The sequence below is a fragment of the Fukomys damarensis genome, unplaced genomic scaffold, assembly GCF_012274545.1.
Source record: "Fukomys damarensis isolate Sample0158 unplaced genomic scaffold, DMR_v1.0_HiC HiC_scaffold_15, whole genome shotgun sequence".
NCBI classification, from domain to species: Eukaryota; Metazoa; Chordata; class Mammalia; order Rodentia; family Bathyergidae; genus Fukomys; species Fukomys damarensis.
In genome coordinates, this window is record NW_022900927.1 from 31,244,896 (window position 1) to 31,266,532 (window position 21,637).

At 37.8% G+C, this 21,637-nt stretch overlaps 1 protein-coding gene across 1 annotated transcript in view; it reads left to right on the forward strand.

Annotated features, from left to right (window-relative positions):
* The window catches only part of Irak3 (interleukin 1 receptor associated kinase 3), a 33,048-nt gene extending 12,108 nt beyond the window's left edge, over nucleotides 1-20,940 (forward strand). The window contains exons 6-11 of the mRNA XM_033763761.1: nucleotides 4,366-4,480; nucleotides 5,292-5,410; nucleotides 12,614-12,812; nucleotides 13,073-13,135; nucleotides 13,223-13,387; nucleotides 15,702-20,940. Of these exons, the coding sequence (XP_033619652.1) occupies nucleotides 4,366-4,480; nucleotides 5,292-5,410; nucleotides 12,614-12,812; nucleotides 13,073-13,135; nucleotides 13,223-13,387; nucleotides 15,702-16,133 (1,093 nt within the window). The 3' untranslated portion in view covers nucleotides 16,134-20,940. The remainder of the gene's footprint in view (nucleotides 1-4,365; nucleotides 4,481-5,291; nucleotides 5,411-12,613; nucleotides 12,813-13,072; nucleotides 13,136-13,222; nucleotides 13,388-15,701) is intronic.
* The last annotated feature ends 697 nt before the right edge of the window (nucleotides 20,941-21,637 follow it).

Below are 21,637 nucleotides of genomic sequence, written 5' to 3' on the forward strand. Positions count from 1 at the left end.
AGTGGCTTCATTTTCATATATATTCATATCTGCAGTTGTGAAGCCTTCTTCATTGGAGGCCTCTAGTTTTATAGTATCCATTCATCACCTTTTATGCATAGAAAATGTTCTTTTCAAATGTTTCTTAAATAGATATGTAAATTAGTGATGCAAAGGAAAGTGAGCAGAGAAGATTTTATGCTGAATCTTTCCCCTCTTGTACTATAGGCTAGAAATGCAAATATTAGAAGTTAATTATAAAAAATTAATAGCTATCATTTAGTCCGTAAAAATTGAATTCAGAATTCTCATAGTATGTTTTCATATTTAGATTTTATTTATTTGCCTATGAAAGTACAATTTTCAAAATTCCAAAAGTGTAAAAAACATAAACCAAGTAAAGGTTTTCTACCACTCCCCAGATGAACAACAGTGATAATCAGTTTCTTGTGTGTGTGTGTGTGGGTGTGTGTGTTCATTTAGTCCGTAAAAATTGAATTCAGAATTCTCATAGTATGTTTTCATATTTAGATTTTATTTATTTGCCTATGAAAGTACAATTTTCAAAATTCCAAAAGTGTAAAAAACATAAACCAAGTAAAGGTTTTCTACCACTCCCCAGATGAACAACAGTGATAATCAGTTTCTTGTGTGTGTGTGTGTGGGTGTGTGTGTGTGACAGAAGGTAGCATTAGCATATTGCTCACTTTGGTCATTTGTGTGTCCTTTTCTGTGCTGCCTTCATTATACCTTTCTCTAGTTGAGGGATTTTTAGAGATTTCTTCTCTAATTTTTTTATTATTACAAAATAATATAGCTGGGGATTTAGCTCAGTGGTTCCGCCTTCTGCCTTGCAAGCACAAGGACTGGAGTTCAATCCCTGGTACCAAAAAAACAAAAAACAAAAAAAACAAAATAATACTGCAACAAGAAATCTGTGTTTTTGCTGCTATATGAAAAAATCATTCTCAAGCTTTAAAGTTTTGGCTCTTACATGTAAGTCTTTATATAATTATGAGTGATTTTTCTTTTGTATGTTGCAAGATAAATTCACTCTTTTGAATGGAATATCCAGTTTTCCTCTTTATTGAAGAGACTTTTCTTTCCCCCTTGTATATTTTTGGTATCCTTGTCAAAGATGAAAAAGAAAAATATGTATATATAGCCTTCCTCATTGGAGGCCCCTAACCCTACAGCATTCATTCATCATCCTTTACAAATAGAAAATATTTTTTCTGATGTTTTCTGTAGAGATGTGTAAAGTAGTATTGCATATATATGTATATATATTGCATGCATATATCTGGAGGGGCCCATGCATGTTTATTTTGAGATTCCCTATTTTATTCCATTCATCTGTGTGTTTATTTTATACTAGTGCATACTCTATTGATTACTAAAGCCTTGTAATACAGTTTAAAAATCAGGAAGTGAATGCCTCCATCTTTCTTCTTTCTCAATATTACTTTTGACTATTTGGAATCTTTCACTATGAATTTTAGAACAGAATCTTTTTATTTATTTATTTATTGGTACCAAGGATCGAACTCAGGACCTTGGTATGGTGCCACTGAGCTATATCCCCAGTCCTCACTATGAATTTTAGGATTCTTTTGTATTTCTGTGAAAAATACACTGGAATTTTGATAGGAATTCATTGAATGTATGGATCACTTTGTGTATGATGAACATTTTATTGAAAGAAAAATATTCTTCCAGTTAGTGTATTTAGTATTATCCGAGTTCCAACAAATGAATGTTTTTCCATTTATTGTGTCTTTGCTTTCATCAGTGTTTTACAGTTTTCTGTGTGCTGATCTTTCATCTTCTTAGTTACATTTATTTCTAAATACTTTTGATGGTGTTGGATAGGGAATTATTGCTTTTTTCAGATATTAGTGTATAGAAATATATCTGATGGGCTGGGGATTTAGCTTAATGGTTCCACCTCCTGCCTCGCAAGCACAAGGACCTGAGTTCAATCTCCAGTACCAAAAAAAAAAAAGAAACATAACTGACTTTTATATGTTGATTTTATATTGAACAAATTTAGTGAATTAATTTATTGATTCTAACAATTTTTTTGGTGGAGCCCTCAGGGTTTTCTATACATATATATGAGATTATATGTCATTTACAAATAGCCAGTTTAACTTCCTTCTTTCCAATTTGGACGCTTTTTATTCTCTCTGTCTTTGTTTTTTGTTTTGTTTTGTTTTGTTGGTACCAGGGATTGAACTCAGGTCCTTGTGCTTACGATGCAGGCACCGGAGCCACTGAGCTAAATTCCCTGCCTATTCTCTCTGTCTTTGTCTCTGTCTTTTTTTACCACTTGGTTTCACTAAGATTTCCAGCACTATGCTGAATAGAAGTAGTGTGTATAAACATCCTTACACTACTTCCAATTTTAGAGGAAAAGTCAGTACTGATCATGATGTAGGTGTGGCTTTGTCAAGTATAGCCTTATTGTGTTGAGGCACATTCTTTCTATACCTAATTTATTGAGACTTTGTATCAGGAAGGAATATTGACTTTTGTCAAATGCTTTTTCTGCTCCCATTGAGATGATCATGTGATTTTTATCTTTCAGTCTGTTAATGTGGTGTTTAGGTTGAACCACACTTGCACACCATGGATAAATCTCATTTAATTGTGGCATTTTATCCTTTTGATATTCTGTTGAATTTGGGTTGCTAGTATTTTGCTGAATTTTGCAGGGATCTTGGCCTATAATTTTCTTTTCTGATAGTGTTCTTTTCTGGCTTTGATATAAGAGTAACGGTGATCCAGTAAAGTGATTTTGGATGTGTTCTCTCCATTCCTATTTTTTGGAAGAATATAAGAAGGATTGGCATCCATTCTTTAAACCTTGTTAGAATTTATCTGTGAAGCTGTATGGTTCTTGGCTATCATTTTTGGAAGAGTTTTAATTATTGAATCAACCATCATTGTATTTTTCTGTTTTGAGATGCAAATAAGTTTTTACCAGACTGTCTCATTTTGTCTGTTTATTCTAGTTTTTGCCCTGTAGAAGTGATTGTAATGTATTTGAATTTGTCTTTTTTTTGTAGATTCTGTGCTTTGTTTCATAGTTTCAAAGTTCTTTCCTACTAAGAGTTTATAAACTAATTCTCCATCTTTTTTCTCTAGTGTTTTTAGTTATTTTTTTCCCTAGTACATTTAGCTTTATTTTTTACATTTATATGTCTGCCCTACTTGGTTTATCTGATGAGGTAGTTTCGATATGAACTACAATGACTTGTCTATGTTTCTTTTTGAAAAAGCCTGATGGAGTTTTTATTGGGATTGTATCAACTTTATAGATTAATCTAAAGAGGAGTAACTTTATGGTATTTAGTATTCATGAGATATACTCATGAATACTATTTTTCTCCTTGATCATTAATGTTTAAAAATAACAAATGCTCATTTCTTCTCTATGGGCAAAAAAACAGAACCACGAGCCTTAATTGTGTCTGCATGATGTCTGCTATCTACTTCTTTCTATTTTTCGCTCTCTAAATTATTTTAAGTTACAGAAGAATTAGCCAGTCAATGGTATAGATCAACCATTTAAACAGCTAAATATACCTCTACAATTTCTTTTCAGTTCATTGCTTTTCATTTTATAGATAGAACCTAAATCATAGTAGGTGTGGGGATATTGTATAGCTTAAGTTTTTGACAATTTTAAAAGTAAGCATCTCTTCATGTGTTTGTATATAGAAACATCCTTACTTGGGTAAGAAGGATAAAAAGAATCAGAAGCCATATACATGCATGGGTGCACACACACACACACACACACAAACACACACAGTATATACATATGTATGTATATGAGAGAGTGTCTGTGTTTATAGGAAAATCTTACAACTAAAAGAAACAAGTAATAGCCTTTTAAGTGGAATATTTCTTTCTTCTTACAGCTTCATTTATTTTGTTATTTGATTATTTTTCAGTACTGGGAATTGAACCTAGGAGTCCACCTTGGTCTCCACCCAAGGTGATTGAGACCTATTTAGAATATCAGTCATTGCTATTCATCCCAAGGGGAAGTATGTGAATGTAGTGGTTTATCTTTTTTGAATACTGGCTTTCAGTGAATGGGCCTCAGTTATCTTCTGTATTCACTCGCCCCTTGGAGGGCCTGGCCTTGCCTGTCTTATGATATTTTCTAACTGGTTTAGCTGTGTACAATACTGTTAGAACTCTTTTATATCACTGAGGAAAGCAAATCTGTATCAAGCGTCCCATGAAATTAGTGCTCCCTTTGCCAAGTATACCAGCTTTAGACTGGTTCCCCATCCTGCAGTACCATCCCCCAAACCAGAATATTCTTCATTGGAATAACAATTTGATATGTTAAAAAAATCTTTTTTCAAGGTTTCACCATCCAAACATACTAGAATTGGCTGCGTATTTTACAGAGACTGAGAAGTTCTGTCTGGTTTATCCATATATGAGAAACGGAACACTTTTTGACAAATTACAGTGTGTCGTAAGTCATATTTATCATTCTGCCTTGTCCTCCTACCCTCTGGAGCCTGAGGGTTGGGGAGCCACTGCAACCTTTCCAGGGATCCTGGAAGCCAAGGTGTGTGGACATGAGGGTGTAGCCAAGAATGAATTTCTAAAGAAGTAGAGGACTTCTCTGAATTAGTTTCTTACTACTAAAAGGCTTTATAAGTACCCGAGTTACTGGGTTCTGGTTGCCAAAAGAGTTATTGGGCCCTTATTGTTTATTGATTCTCTGCCTTCAGTGAGTTTACATCATCTACCCTTATTTCTCTGATTTTAATTTGCACAACTTTATGCAAAGCATCATTCAAAATGAGGGATACTCATGAAAGTGATATAGACTCCTGAAAGAGAAAGAGGTGGAGTGAATCCTATGATTTCTCCTAGATGTTTTTGAAGGGGTAGTTTAAAAATTGATGCCAAAAAATTGTTTCCACTAAAATGAGAAGAAAAGCAGATTATTCTCAATTACCCGAACTATAATGCCACAAGTAATTTAAATATCTTAATGAACTGTAAAGTGTCAATTACTCTACTACAAGCTATATCCCGAGCCCTCTAGTCATTTCGATTATGCTAATACTGAAAATTATTGGGTATTTCCATCACCTGTAAAGAGTTCTAGATCTGTCTGAAATTACAAAGGGGTTGTAGCAAACAAAACAATGCTGACGCACCTCCCTCATCCCACCTTGCCCTCTCCTTGTCTTCTGGAATGCTTCCGTGAAATAACCATGTAGGTGATTTATATTCAGAAAGTACAACCGTACCAATTACTGTGGTCTTTTTAGGGTAACATGGCCCCGCTCTCTTGGCACGTTCGAATCAGTATATTAATTGGTGTATCCAAAGCTGTCTGGTATTTGCACAGTACTCAGCCGTGCTCAGTCATCTGTGGCACTATATCCAGGTAAGATCTGAGAACTTTAGGTTCCATCTGAAAGCCCCTTTCGCATCATGTTGAGTCATGTTTCATATTCTTTTCTCTTTTGTTTTCCAGGTATGTATATGTATGACTGTATTAAGAATTCTCCTCTAAGTATTAAAATCCGTATACTTTTTATTAATGAAAACATGTGTGCCAGATTAAAAAGCTGCACTTACATTGCCAAAGGAAAGTTATATTATTTGGGGGGAGTCATGAATAATTCTGTATTAATTATACTTGATAAGCGAAAGCAAAATGAACTTCTATATTACACACTCCCCAACTCCAGTTTTTATTTTATTTATTTATTTTATTTTTTGGTACCGGGGATTGAACTCGGGTCCTTGTGCATGCAAGGCAGGCCACCGAACCGCTGAGCTAAATCCTAGGCCCCCAACTCCAGTTTTTAAAACTGAGGTTTAAGGAAATGTTAAGCGACTTACATAGGGATTCCTAGCAAGACATTAGTAGTAAATAGCAATTGAAATTCTTGGTCCTTGATCTCTAGTCTTTCTCATCTCACTGGGCCTGCTGCCTTGTAACTATGTATATTAATGTGTGACAAGACAGAATCTGCCAAGCAGTAGCCCTAGTGTTCAGCTTTTGAGATCCGAGCAGATGTCTTCTATTTTTCTTCTGCGGTAGTCATACAGACACTTGCAGACATAGTAAATACAGCATAGCAAAAATCACTCCGGTGAATTGCTTCCTGTGTGCCCTTTATCTTGGACCTGTCCAAAAGTACACAATCTTGCCTGTACTGGCTATCGGGGAGACTGAATTTAGGAGGCTTCTGCTTCTTTTGAGCCATTTTTTAGTATTTTTGAAAGGAGCTTTTAGTGTGCTTTTGACTTGAACAGAAGAAGAGCTGGTTGCTTATTTGTTTTTTGGGGGGGTGACTGTCACATGAAAAGACTAGATTTTCACTTATGCCTGGGGGTGTGGGGCCAGCTACCCATAGATGCTTGCTTCTGTTGTAGTGTGGAAATTCCTCAGCATTAGTAGCTTCCTAGAATCAACGTGGAGTTGCATCATCATCATAGGATCTAGATGTAGAGAGACAGTGAAGGGCTCAAGGGTGGGGGAGTCACCCAGTGGAGTAGGTTCCAGAAGGCTGAGGTGGCCACCCCCCACCTCTTTCACCCAAATTGCAACCACCATCAAACGCGGTAGGTGCTCCGATATGTACTTTACCTGGTAAATAAGTGTCTGCAATTTTTACTACAGATATTCTTCCTTTTGTTTAAACTTAAAACTTAAAGTAAGCATTAGTTTATTTAAAATCTCATACTTGTAATACTATATATTAATTTTACTGTTTCCTTTGTGTGGCTGAGCTCTTCAAATCCTTTCCTGCTGACAGAGTTTGAAGGACAGGAGAAGGGAGAGGATGTTCGAGTTCTGGTTCTTGCTGGAGGAGAGGAACAAGGAGAGTACACACTGCAGCGAAGGGGACATCAAGGAGGAGGGAGGCACATGTAGGCTCTGCCCACTTCCCAAGGCTTCATGTGGCTGGTCCTAAAGAGGGGATTGGGATGTGCCCACCTAGCACCTCCCTCCTGTTATGGGTGGCAGTACAGATTGTGGGCCTTGATTCCTGCTTTCTCATTTTTGGCTCAGGTCTTCAGGCAGGTGCCAAGGAAATAGGCTCAGAGGCAGAGATTTGTCTGCAGGAGGTTTTTAGAGAGCGCTGTCAGGAACAACAAACACAAGAGCAGGGAGGAAGAGGTAGAATTGGGCAGGTGGAGAGCTCAAGTCAGATATTGTTATCACTGACTTACCAGCCAAAGCAATAGGGAAATGGCGAAGCTGGAACAGCCCTCAAAGATACCTCAGAGTTAGGCAGGGTGAATGGGTCTTTGCATCCTGTATCTGACCAAGGAAGCAGCTCCTTTCTACTATGGGCAGTTCTCAGATTGGGGCTTGGTTGTCACCTCTACTTGCTGGGAACCAAGAGCATCCCAGGGACCCATCAAAGAGCTGGCCATAAGGCTAGGGAAGGGGCTACTATTTAGCCACCACAGTGTTGGAGGAAGACTTGACTGGATAGGGCTCAGAAAAATGAAACCCAGGAATTTACTCCTCTTTCTCCTTCTCCTCTTTTTCCTTCACCCTTCCCATCCCTCCCCCACTTTTCCTTTTCTTCTTCTTCCACATCCTCCTCTTTTTTTTTGACAGGGTCTTGCCGTGTAGTTCATGCTAGCCTTGAACTCACTATATAACCCACGATATCCTTGAACTTGCAGCAATCCTCCTGCCTTAGATTCCAGAGTGCTGGGATTATAGGCATGCACTACCAAGTCTGACTTTACCCTTACAAAAATCTTTTTATCTCAGTGTCCCCTAGTTTAAATCAAAGAGAACTGATTTAGGAAGCAGACCTTACACTTAAAATGTGATTCTGAGCAAATTGCCTAACTTCTCTGTGCTTGCTTTTCCCTCTGCAAAATGCTAATAATAAATTAATAGCTTCTGTTTCTTAGCACTAAATGTCATAAAGTATATGGAGGTTATGAGGAATTCACATTCATCAGCTGTAGACTCCCTTCAGACTTGGTCCAGAAGTAGTAGGAGTGTCATTGTAAGAGGCTAAGTGATATGTTGGCTAAGTCTTTTTACCTATTACTCCACTACTTATCTCCATTGTCAGTTGATGATATTTGAAAAGTGGACTCACAAACTAAGCTCTATTTAAAACAAAAATACTCGTCTTAGTATGTATTTGTTAGAAATCTTGAAAATCACATTCAATAGACATACTTATGAAACGCCTGTTGTGTGCAGACCACAGGGGGAGACACTGATGATAATATTCTTGTCCTAGAAAATTCAGCGGATTCCAGAGATAATACAAACAAATTTGTAATATTAAATGTGCCCAACATGTGATTGGTCATAGAAGCCTTCCTGTAGTAAGAGTTCCAAGGCAGGTCTTGGAGGAACTAAGTCATAGCCATGGATTGATTGACAGAAAGGGAGAGATTATTCTTTGTGAAAGCAAGAAGTTTGTTCAGTGAAGCAGAGTCAAGGTTTGCCACTTGTACTGACAAAAATAAGATAGTTTTTTGAAGAAGAAAGGACAAGGCTAGAGAATAAAGTAAGATGAGAATGGAGAAGAATAGGGAATGTGGTGGACAGGGAATAGGGACAGATGGACAGTGATAACCAGGCTGAGGAACTGGATTTGGTAGGCTGAGCTCTAGGGATAATGGACTGAGGCCTGTCTTAGAAAAAAGTATGAATAGAAAGATTCTGCAGGCAGCTAGCTGGTTCCACTATTTACATGGCCACTATCCCAAGTACTTATCCAGCCATGCTAAACTATAAAATCATTTATATAATGCTGCTACATATGGGTGTGTAATAGATATACAGAGTACGAAAAGAGATCAAATCAGAGATAAGTAAAACATTATGGAAGAGGCAGGACTTGAACTGGAAATGTGGTTAGCCATATATATAATTATTTTAGTTAGTAGAGGTGCCACTGATGATTGTTGCCTTGCTAAATGTTTTGTTTTGATCTTTAATATCTGTCAGTAATGCTCATGTTGAAGTTGTAATCACTACTAGCAGTGATACTCTTGGGAGGTGTTGGAAACTTTGGAAAGCTAGATTGTTGGGGGCGTGCCCTTGAAGGAGATATAGGACCCCAACCCATTTCTTGACTCACTCTCTTTGCTTCCCGGCCACTGTGAGGTAAACAGGCCTCATCTGTCACATGCTCCTGCCATAATATAGATGCTGCCATAAGTCACAAGCAACAGGGCCAAGCATGAAGCCATTGAACCATGAGAGAAAATAAGTCTTTTTTCTTTTTACACTGTTGTCTCAGGTATTTTGTCACAATGACAGAAAGTTGACTAATACATTGGGTTCTTCACAGAGTGTGAGAATTCAAAAGTAGCCTATCCATACATTACACTTGTGGGACATATATCAGGATATCAAGTTCCAGTGCTGTGGACGATTGCTGGAGAACTATGGTTTTATAAGCGCTCTTCAGTGAGTCCCTGACTGCTCCTGGGCGAATCAGCTATGCATTGCATGCTCATCCTTTCTGCTAAGCTGCTAGTAGAGATGCTAATTAGTGCCAAATCCAACAATGTTTCCCCGTCTTGTTTAGTGACTTACACACCTGTTCTCTAGGAACTACAGTGAGGCCAACTCAGTCATTCAAACATGTGGACATTTGTCGGATGGTTCAAATGTTCATTCTCCATCAGCCCCAGCTGCTGAGTCAGCTATGACTCAGCTGACCTAGGTTACCCTCCTGCATTTTTGCTTCTAAATGTGAACCTCCATGATTATTGGCATTTGTTTGTACAACCCAATTCTTTTACGAGGGTTTGAAATCCCTGCATCCTCTGTCTTTGTTGCACAGTTTTTTTTAAGTCTTTGTGAGAAAAGACAGTTTCTAGAAGAAATGCTATTTTTATTGTATAGCCCTGAAAATTGGCTCAAAAGAAGGGCATCTCAAAATCTGTGTTAAGCAGTGACCTTTTCCATAAGTAAGTCAGAGCTGTGTTGTTTTGTTTTCTGGAGGAGTGAAAAATGAAAGATATTAGCTTTATTTTCTGTATGTGGGTTCAGTGTAATGGATCATGGAAGGCTTTATTATAAATCATTTGAGATTATTAAGTAATGTTATTAATAGTGTGAAATAACAGGGAACTGTGTCTATGAAATAAGATTGACTAGGAAAAGTCAAATTTAACTAGTATACATTACATAAATATAACTGTAGAACTCCAAATTCATTTATTTAAAAATTAAGAGCAAAATACACCAAAATATCAACAGTGCTTTATTTGGATGGAGAAACTCGGGCTTAATTTTTTTTTACTTCTGCTTTATAGTTGAAAAAAAGTGTGTAAGGAATATGCTTTACTCTTATAAAATTTATTAGAAAAAACCCTTGACATCAGACTTTTCTATCTCAGACTAACCAACCAGAAGTTTGAAGAGTCTCAAGGTGTTAAATGAAGTTCTTATGTTATTTCAGTCATTCTGTATAATTTTGACTATCTGTACGATAGCTTGATGATCTCACACCTTTGTGAAAAAAGAGAAAGCTTTATTATTCTACATGTGAATAAAGGGCTTCAGCTTGCCATGTCTGGTAGGATGCACCTCATGCCAAAGTAGAGGAGGGCATTGTACGGCTTCTGATCCTCTTAGGGAACTGTGTCTTGCCTCGTCTGCAGTCTGCATGTTTCAGCAGTGTAACATAGATAGCGTATGTGTTCTTTCCTGCAGGCTATCACTGCAAGGCCAGTTGTGTCCTTTAATATCGTTGGGGCCAATTGGGTGTAGTCCTGACCTTTTTTGATGGTTGCTGGGCACTCAAACTGAGCTACTTGGCACTAATAAACCCCTTTAAAATGTGTGTGTGTGTTTGTGTGAGTCACGCTTGTACATGTCAAACATGGTGTTAGCACTGAAATTCAAATCTTGCATTATAACCTAGGTATATCACCCTGCTTTATTTTTAAGGCCTGAAAGCTTCAACTAATTAGGAAATAAACTAATGAACATAAAAAAAAATGTCACTCTAAAGTACATTATTTGGGGAGTCAGTTCTCCCCTTTATCGTAAAACCTTAGAACTCCTCTTAAGAGAAAGATTTGTGACCCCAGTGTCAGGAGTCAAACTCACTACCTGTGTAGAATTTGCCCCACATTTTCAGTGTACAACCAAGGGTCCTTCTGAGAAGATGGCTGCTCTGTTACAGCAGATTGCCTTACAGGGTAGAAAAAAATAGGTTGCAGAGACAGTGAAGTGAAGGTGTGGACCAAAGTTGTTGTTTATCTACTTCTTCAGTGGCCCCGGTAGCTAGGAAGCTGACCTTTTGTATTGTATTGCTATGATTTTAGTTGTCTTATGTTCTTTGTTAGTCTATTTTTGCCCCACATCATAAACTTAGCCAACCTGCGTGGGTAGATGAAGGCACTTTATGTTTGAACATTCTATTTAAGGTTGAGGCAGGGCAAAGAATTAGGGTTGAAATTGATTGCCAAAGGGCCTTTTGCAATTTCTGCTTTCCTAAAACAGAACATCCTTCTTACTCGGCTACCATTAACTTTTATTTAGAATGGAGTAAATCACTGGTTTCACAATTTATGTGATACACTAAGGCCTGCTGGTGAACAACTTGTCTTTTTACCAGATGTCATTAGTCACAGTGTAAATGCAGTGCCTTCGAATAATTTCACATCTTATTGATGGCCTCTCACTGACCTAAGGCCCTCAGTGTTTTCTGGAAGGGGAAATATTGTCACTCAGCTCACCTCTGCCTCACTTGCACAAATGTACGGCTCACCAACTGCTGAAAAGCTGTCCGCCAGTTTTGATAAGGGTTCAAATACATGGATTAGTTTATAGATTTCCTTGTTGTTCTCGTACTTTAGAAAGGATTCAGGAATACTTAAACGTTTTCCAAAATTCACCGTCGGCATCCCGTAGTTCTGGCATTGTATATAAGGATTATGTGCCTTCTTTAGAGCCAAGGTAAAGGCAGAAGACTGGAAATATGGAATTGGAGATTTTTCTGTCCTCTCCCTGTGCTGAAATGAGGTGTCAGCATACAGAAGTAGCTTTCAGAGTAGAAGAAGCTGGAGAAGCAGAAGCCTAGTGAGGGTTGGTGAGCATCTTACCCTGTGATGGAGCCTTGGCTTTATCCACCAACTCCATGTATCTGCAAGTTTGAAATGTTCACTGTTAATAGGTCTGGTTTTTGTCTTAGGTTTTATACAACATGTAGATGTCTATGTCAAGAGAAATGAAAAAAATGACACCTACTTCCTGAAATTTTTTTTTCTCATTGAGTTTATTGGTACATTTTAGGTGTACAGTACAGTTACATTCATCATTATGATCTTGTACCTTTATATGACAGGTCTTCGTTCTCACTTTCCCCCCTACCCCTGCCCTCCCTTCACCCCCTCCTCCCTTCCCTATTTACAAAAACTTTATTTCCATTCTTTCATCTTCTCAGTTTTTTTCTTTTCCCTTATTTCCTTTCCCCTACCCTTCCCACTTCCCCTAAACCTTTAGTTTTCCTGGAAATTTTTGTTTGGCTTTATTTTATCAATATTGTAACCAGCTAGTAAGGTGAGCTTGCCATGTTGTATTTAATTGAAACGCTTTCATGATGTTTTACCTTGTTCTTGATCACAATTTTAGTGCAAATATACTTTTGGATGATCAGTTTCAACCCAAACTAACTGATTTTGCCATGGCACACTTCCGACACCACCTGGAACAGCAGAGTTCTACTATAAATGTGACTAGCGGCAGCAGTAAACATCTATGGTACATGCCAGAAGAGTATATCAGACAGGGAAAACTTTCCACGAAAACAGACATCTACAGCTTTGGAATTGTAAGTGTCAACACTTGCAAATAACAAAAGAGCCAGAGCTTATTGCCCAGAATGTTGTAGATTATAAAAAGACACTTTTAAGAGCTTTAACTTCTAGACTTACTCATTTTCTATCTGTCACTATCTTATACATTAATTTTGTGTGATCAGTGAAATAAAATATGACGTATTGGAACTGTATTCATTGCTGAAGGTAATAGTTCAACACATACTGTATATGTATCCACACATAAAATTGACTTTCTATTTGCTTCTTATAGGTAATAATGGAAGTTCTAACAGGTTGTAAAGTGGTGTTAGATGATCCTAAACATATTCAGCTGGTAAGAATCATTTTCCTGTTGGCACCTATTTTCTGGTTATTTTTCTGAATGAGTTCTATGTAATAAGGTTATGTCCTCCTCTCCTAGCGGGATCTCATTATGGAATTGATGGAGAAGAGAGGCCTCGATTCGTGTCTGTCATTTCTAGATAAGAAAGTATATCCCTGTCCTCGGAACTTCTCTGCTAAGCTCTTCTCTTTGGCAGGCCAGTGTGCTGCAACTCGGGCAAAGTTAAGACCATCAATGGATGAAGTACGTATATACATGGTTCTAGTCAAACTGGGCCGTAGGAAATTGAAGTTGGATAAATCTTCTTTATCAGTGAGACAAATCTAGCCTCCCATAGAGAATTCCAGCCTATAGGTGATGTTTCCAGGTCAGAAAGTCTCAGCATTTGCTAATCAGGTAGAGGTTGTTATTGGGTGGAACCAGAACACCCCTAAAATTTAATGAGAGTAGTTTGGAGGAAATACTTTATTCAACATTCACTAAGATTCCTGCCCTACTAAAATGTGTCACATATTTTCATTTTTCACTTTGTTCACTTGTCTATAGATGTAACTAATCAGTCATCTATCCATATGTTTTTTTTGTATATAAGTGAATACCAATTTAATGCCTACTTTGTAGTGCAGAATTGATATTGGGTGCTAAGGATAAAACAGTGGTCAGAGGCAGTGATAACAGTGGTCAGAGCCAGTGATTACCTGCAGGTCTCAGTCAAGGGGTAGTCAGGTCACTAAACATGGGCTTCTTGTCCAGCAGGATAAGCATAGCAGTAGACAGAAGCTCTGGCTGATGTGAGAATGTAGGGTTAAAATACATACCAGCATATGGCTGTCTGGGGTGTTTCTTGACAGAGGTGACAGCTTAGCTGTTGACGAGGTTGGAAGTAGGCAGCAGGGAGGGTAGAAGGATATTCTCAGCAGAGAGCATCAGCACCCATGAAGGGTTTTTTTTTTGGTACGGGGATTGAACTCAGATCTTTGTACTTGCCAGGCAGGCAGCAGAACCATTGAACTAAATCCCCAGCCCCATGAAGGTTTCTGTGTGATGGAGACTGGAAAGTAAGACTGCAGGCAGTGCAAGATCATGGAAAGTGGGTGGGAGAGAGCCATGGCTGTAGTCATTATAATAACAACAGCTTTCAAGAGTGGTAAGGGGCTCTGAATCTCATTCCGAAACTCTGGACTTTGTCCTCAATCTATTGGGGAGCTGTGGAAAGGCTTTAAACAAGGAGTTGACACACAATATGTGAAGAGCACTGGCCTGGGAGTAACAAAATCGTATTCGAGGCCTCATACCACCAGTAATAGCTGCATGAGCTTCTGGGCCCAGCAGGGAGTTATGAGCTGTGTGTTGGAGGGACATGGAATTGGGAGCCAGGAGATCTGGGGTCAGGCATCAGGGCTGTTTCTTACCATGTTGTGATATTGATTCCCTTTTCTGACCCCTTCAGCTTTATTGTTTGTAAAATCAAAATGATGTTAATTGTATAGATTAAATGAAACGATATACATGAAAACACTTTCAAATGGTAAAACTATACATGTTTTTAAAAATTGTGCGTGTGTGTGTGAGTGTGTGAAGATATATTTTATCAAGAAATCTCAAATTTGGCTGCACATCTGAATCATCTGGGATTCTTTTAAAGTACAGATTCCTGGACCCTCATTTCCTTACTTTTTAAATGAAGTCTTTAGGTTAAAGTCAAGCAATCTGTTTGAGGTAAATGTTTAAATGTAAGGTGAATGTTTAAATTTTTAAAAACTATTATAGTGAAAGACACATTGCCATTAATTTCCCTCAAAATATTCTCATTCATTTTGGCACACTTATGCCATCTTTGGTGCCACTTTCTGAAGCAGTTCGGGAACCCCTCTTTCATGAGTGTCTTTATGAAGTGCGGTGAAAACTATGGTGAATGCTGCTGCTTAATACCATTCTATGGAACGGCAGGCTCACAAAAACATTCCTTGGATCTAACATTGTGTGACTTCTGGCTCTTCCCTGAAGTCAAAATGACCATGAAAGATAAATATTTCAAATCCATTCGGGGCATCAAAGTGTCCATGATGATGTGACTGAAGACACAAAGATGACTTCATTTACTTTAGCAAATTTTTTAAAAATTTAAGTACATTTATTGCATTTTTCAGTCACATTTTATATTTACAGAAATGCTCCTTTCAGGTGATTCTACAGATCAGGTCAGCATTGCCTCACGCCCTTCTAATCTCCATGCATTATGGTTAGTGTGAAAATGTAAAGACTCACCCAAGGCCACAAAGCTAATTGGTGAAAAACCCAGGGCAGAAATCAGTTTGCTTGATATTTACTTCAGTGTAGTTTCTTTTATACCTTACTTCAAGTCACTTGGTGTGCTCCTCAGAATGAAGGGAGTTTGCTAATATTTAATTAAGGTCTCTTCGAATTCCAAATTCTGAAGTTGAACTTACTCCATGAAAATGAAAGATAATGAAATATTCTTTATATGTAGAGAAAAAGAAATGAAAGGTGTTATTCAAGCTTAACTCCATGTGTGTTTGCTTTGTTTGTTAATTAGGTCCTAAATGCTCTTGAAAGCACTCAAGCCAGCTTATATTTTGCAGAAGACCCGCCCACATCACTAAAGTCCTTCAGGTTTCCTTCTCCTGTATTCTTGGATAATGTACCGAGCATTCCAGTAGAAGATGACGAAAACCAGAATAATCATTCACTGCCTCGTGACGAAGGCTTGAGGAAAGATAGAATGACTCCAAATATTCCTTTTGAATGTAGCCAGTCTGAGGTTACATTTCTGGGCTTGGACAGAAAGACAGGGAGTAAGAGAAATGAAGATGCTTACAACATGCTCAGTTTTCCTTGCAAGAAAAGTTGGTCCCCGGAGCATACAGCTTCATCCCAGGACATACAGGTCACTGCAGTAAATTTGGACTCTTCCTTTGAAACCTCAAGCCATTCTTATGGCTTGCAGAAGCAGACCAGTGAAGATTAGCTGCCCCTCTGGAATAAACATGAACAGTATATATATATAGACATGGGAGTAAATGTCAGCAGAAGACAAAGAAGAATGCAAGTGTTGTTGAGATGCCTATGTAAAGGGTATCACCTGGGGGAAAACATGCTCTCCATAAGTAACGCTTGGAGAATGACCAGTGATACATTTGGGTTATGCAGATAATAAGGACAGTTCCATTCTTTCCCAACCTAACACAGAGTGACTTAACTTAAGCAGATGTTTTGTCAGAGTAACTGCCTCCTGATCATACAAATTAGTCATTCACAGTGCGATCTGACATCAGCCAAACAAAACAATCAAAACCTACCAAAGAGAAGCTGGTTCATCATGTCCAGTATCACCCAAATGAATCCTCAGAGCCCTCTCTGCCAAGGATGTTCAGTCCTACCCAAGATCTATCTGTATTTCTGTATTTAAATTGTTAGGATAGTTTATTACCTATAATTTAGTTGTTGACTATTACTGCTTATTTTACTAACTCAGAGACCTATTATATCCTGAGTAGAAGTTATGACATTTTAATTAAGTAATTGTTGCTAGGAAGATAACTGGTCACAAGAGTCTAGGTCAGCTTTTTTTGAGTTCTATTCTGTGCCTTCCAACAGTGTGATTTTACTCCTGCTGTGATTTTGGATCTCCCCTCTTGAAATCCTAATCAATTGTCAAGCTCTAAAAAACTGTCATCCCCCAGGAAACCTCCTTAATCTCTCCAGCCAGAAGTGTTCAATTTATCAGCATTTCCGTAGCAACTTATTTGTATTTCTGTTTTATGCTTGTCATTTTCTGAATTATATCAAAGTTGCTTGTGTCATCCTTTGTCTTTTACTAGCCTGTGAATTCCTTATACTGTATTCCTTTTCTATTGTTGTAGCAAATTATCACAAATTTAGTGGTGTAAAAATATCTCAGCTCTAGAGGTCCAAAGTCCTTGGCATTCCTTCTGGAGACCCCAGTAAGCCACCTGCATTTCTCAGCTCAGGGCCTCTTCCCATTAAAATGACCTAGAAGACTTGGTAAAAGCATGGCCTCACTCACTGACTGATCATTCATTCTGAGGTTAGAAATTGGCTAACGGATTCCCAAGGTGGTCCTCAGACTGCTGAGGTGAAGCCCACGGAGAACCACTGCCTTAACATTTTCTCACATTCTTATATATTGGCAGATTCTACCATACATTTTATGAGAAAAATATCACTTCTTTTTTTTTCCATTCTCATTGTTTTACCTAGGATATTGGTTAGCTTGGAGTGGAAGCTCTAGAGATGTTGTTTACTAATGATCTTATTAATGATATCACCTTTCTACAGTGTCTATTTTGCACTTCTAAAGACTAAGTCAGATGAACTGGCAGTGATCTGATTAACGATATGCAGATGCTACTGTGGCTGAAAAGTACATAAATCTTCCACTGAATGATCCAGACCTGCTGACTAGATTTAGCTTCTAGTGGGTGCATGTTAATTGATAGAAATAAATCTTGCAACCTGCTATAGGTAATCAGAGGGTACCTTCATGGCTTCCTGATGTGGAAACTAAGATGCATGAGGAAACAAGAGTGAACTTCTAGCCTCTGGTCAGCAAACATGAATTTGTGCTTCTAATCATAAAGAGTAACCTCAGCTAGTCAGGAGACTGAGGCAGAAGGATATTAAATTTGAGATGATTCTGGGCAATTTAGCCAGACTCTGTCTCAAAATAAAATATACAAAGTGTAGCCGGTGAGGCTCAGCAGTAGACCCACTGCCTAACATGCTTGAACCCCTAAGTTCCATCCTCAGCACCACAAAAGTAAAATAAAAATAATTCCCTTATCTCCATGCTTTGCATAACATGGACCATTGTCCAGGCAGATCCTGTTTTCTATGCTTCTTTAGAGTTTTTGTCCTGTCTCATAATTACCTAAAACATGGAGAAAATATTTTGTTGTTTTAAAAATAGCTATGGAATTTCTGACATAATTAATTTTATTGACTTTTTAAGTGTTGTGATGATCTGTGACTTACTGAATAATAGTATAGTTTTTATGGGTTGGTACACCAGCCTGTGTAGGACCACTTTTAAGACCCATGGTCCAGTGAGGCTAGGATATGAGGTTTATCACTAGTGGCATTTGCTAAGCTTTTACTGATCCTTTAGAATAGGTACTGTGTTTGTTAGCTAGCAAGTTGGGATCCAAGTAAGGAGCAGCTTAGTAAGCAGGAGAATGTCTACTCAAGGTACCTATTTGGTGACATCTCTTATTTTTGCGATACACCAATGGAACAGAAAGTAAATGCTGAAAGGTAGAGGATAAGAAGTAGTTACTATACACTTTTGAGAAGGTGAACAAGGCTTCTTGGAGATCATACTGAGAAGAGAGAAAGGACTAAGAGAAATAGAGAAGACCAATTAAGAAGCACTTCACAGTGATTGTCCCTGGAATGGGGGTGCGACCTTTCCATCTCCAGGCTGGAAGAATGGGTGAGAGTGATGGGAACTGGATGTGGAGCTTTGGATGTGTGTTTATGCTTAGTCCTTACAGCTACCCTTGAAGATGTGAATGTCACCTCATGATTGAAGAGACTGACTTACTAAGTAAGGTACTCCCAGATTTGGAAAAGTTAGCAAGATTGGAACCCACTTTTGTCAGACTCCAAAGCCTGTGATCTTGAATTCCACATTGCACAAAAGCACCACAGGGAGTTCAAGCTTATGCAAGTGGATATGAAAAGTGATTTGTCATTTGTAGTAGGCCTACGAGGCTTGCCATCACTTCTGTTTTTCAGTATCCTGCTCCTCTGCTAGAGGCATGTACTTCTGCAGTCATTTGATGGGACTTAAGTAAATCCACCCATCCATCGATTCATTGAATAAATAATCAGTAGCCTCCTCTGTGTCAGGCACTGTTGTAGGAGTGAAAGTCAAAACCAACATAGATCTCATCCTTATGGAACTTATACTTGAGTGAATAGATCTCGGCATGTTCTCCATTTACAGGTACCTTCTTCTCTGTGAGCTTTTCCTAATGGATTCAGACAAGTTTCCTCCTTTTCTGTTGTGTAACTCATAATCTCAGAGTGCCCTCTTGCCTTGCTGCTAGTGTGCTCAAAGCATTGTATGGCATGTTTTGTGCCAATGATGACAGGCCCTATTTTTCTATTAAAATTTCTCCAAGGTATTTATTTGGCTACTGGTGGAATCTTCAGCATGCTTTTTCTGTGCATCTGGTGTCCTACCCAAATCTCACCTCCCTAATGCATAATGCTGGAAATGTCTAGAATTATTTTTCTTTTACAAAATTGAAAGTTTGCTGGGGACAAAGGCTGTGTGCTGTGTATTTTTGTATCCTTATTGGATAGCATTCTAGCTGGAATGCAGTATGGCCTGATAAGTATTTGTAAAATGAGTGAATCAAATGTTTCTTCAAAACATCTTCAAACCCACTGGTACGTACCAGTGATGGTGAACCTGTGGTACACAGGCTGCAGCAGGCTGATGTTACTGAAAGCTCTAAAAAGTTTGCCATCACTGGTACTTACTGTATCAAAACTATAACCTGAATTGCACCCAGTTTTTCTTTCTAGTATCCATAATATCCATTTCACCATTCTTGGGTGAAAGTTATTAATTTCAAATATTAAGAGGAATTCAACCTCGAGTATGTTGCAAACAAATTTACCCTGTAGTGGAAAATATTCCCAAACCATGTTAAGCAATGATAAACCAGTACTTTGGCAGGGAATGAACTGCTGTTTGTTGTGTTTTGTTCCTGTCTTTTTGTCACAAACTATTTATATTTGATTGTCTGTGGGTTTGACATACAAATATTTTTTGAGAGGCATTTTTATGCCAAAGAACTTTATTGCCTGCCAAATTTATGAGCCTTTTTATGGATGTTATCTACCATGTTATAAACTTTTGCAGTTATCTCTATAAATACCAAGAGACTATTTAAAGTTTTTCTTTGGTTCCTTAATTTTAAAATGTTTTCAGAAACCAACATTAACAGGAACAGAAGGGAACAGGGTAAAAAGAGCTTATTTGCAGAAGATGCAGAATCAGTTATCACTGTTATATGCAGTAGTGTATGGGGTACCATTTAAGCTTTAAACAACCTATTGAGCTAGATTCTGCTACTATGGAACCAACCAGAATGAGTCTAGAGGGTCACTCCTGTCGTGAGTCACACTACTGTTGGTGTGGGAACGCAAACTGAAGACGCTTCAGTCAAATTCAAGAAGTATCTTCCCTGAAGAAGAGTAACAGAAACTAAAAGTATCTCCTGTTTAAAAATGAAAACAGCCAATAAGTATTAGTGTGATTGCCATCTTATTCTTAATCTTGTTCTCGGAGAGTGACAAAGAATAAAGCAGTTGAGAATATGAGCCAAGCAGCATCCTTGTTCACTGTTGGCTGGCATGAAAGTTGATACAGCCTTTCTAGCAAACAATTTGTCAATATATAGCAAAACTTTTACTCAGCAGTTTCTTTATGAATTTATCTCAGTAAGAATTGCACAGCTGTGGAAATACGAGCCCAAAGAGGTACTTCATGCTGCTGTGACATTAAAACATTGGAAATAACCTAAATATCCACAATAGAAAATGAGTTAAATAAATTGCAACACATTTATGTAATTAAATGGTATGCAACTGGCATTAAAATTTCTTAGGTTTATATTTATTGCTATGGAAATCTGTCTATGAAATATTATTGAGTGAAAAAGCAGATTAAAGAATAGCATGTTTAATAAGAACCCACTTAATATTGGGTATTTTAATATAATACATGTTTATGTTTTACAGAGACCCCATTGCCAAATGTTAATGATTTTTCTTTTCTAGACTGCAATATTTAATCTTTATTTAGATCTTTATGTATTTGAACTTTTTATAATGTGTGTCATTTTATTATCTGAATAGAATAAAGCTATTTTTATTTTGGAAAATATTCTCTACATTTCTACATTTGCTTGATTATTTTCATGTCCTTGGTAACAGCCAACAAGCAGTAATACTGTTTCTGTCCTATTGTCCTTTGTTATTTCTCTCTTCCTACCTAGTGACTGAAGTTATCGAATGTGTGGTATCCCGAGTTAACTTTGCGAGGACTTGTGAAAAGGCAGAATCAGAGAAGCTGAAATACAGAACAGATCACAGGGTATAGCTGAGAGTATTTCATAATTAAATATTGGTAAAATCTTTTAAATATTACCCTTAAGATTAGCCTTACAAATCAGTACTTAGAGAGTTACCTATAGTTGTATGAACTGATATTTGAGATGAATTTTCTACCATAAAATATTGAGTCTCAGAATCCCAGTGACAGATTTGTTCTTTTGATAAGAAATCAGTGCATTGTGTTTCTTAGAAGGGAAATTTCAGGTGATACCAACTGTACCATCACTACAAAGATTTTAGCAAGAGAGGAGTTAGGGAATCTAGTTCATATATGCAGTGTAAAAGGAACCATTTCTAAACAGCACGTTGATATGAGGTATA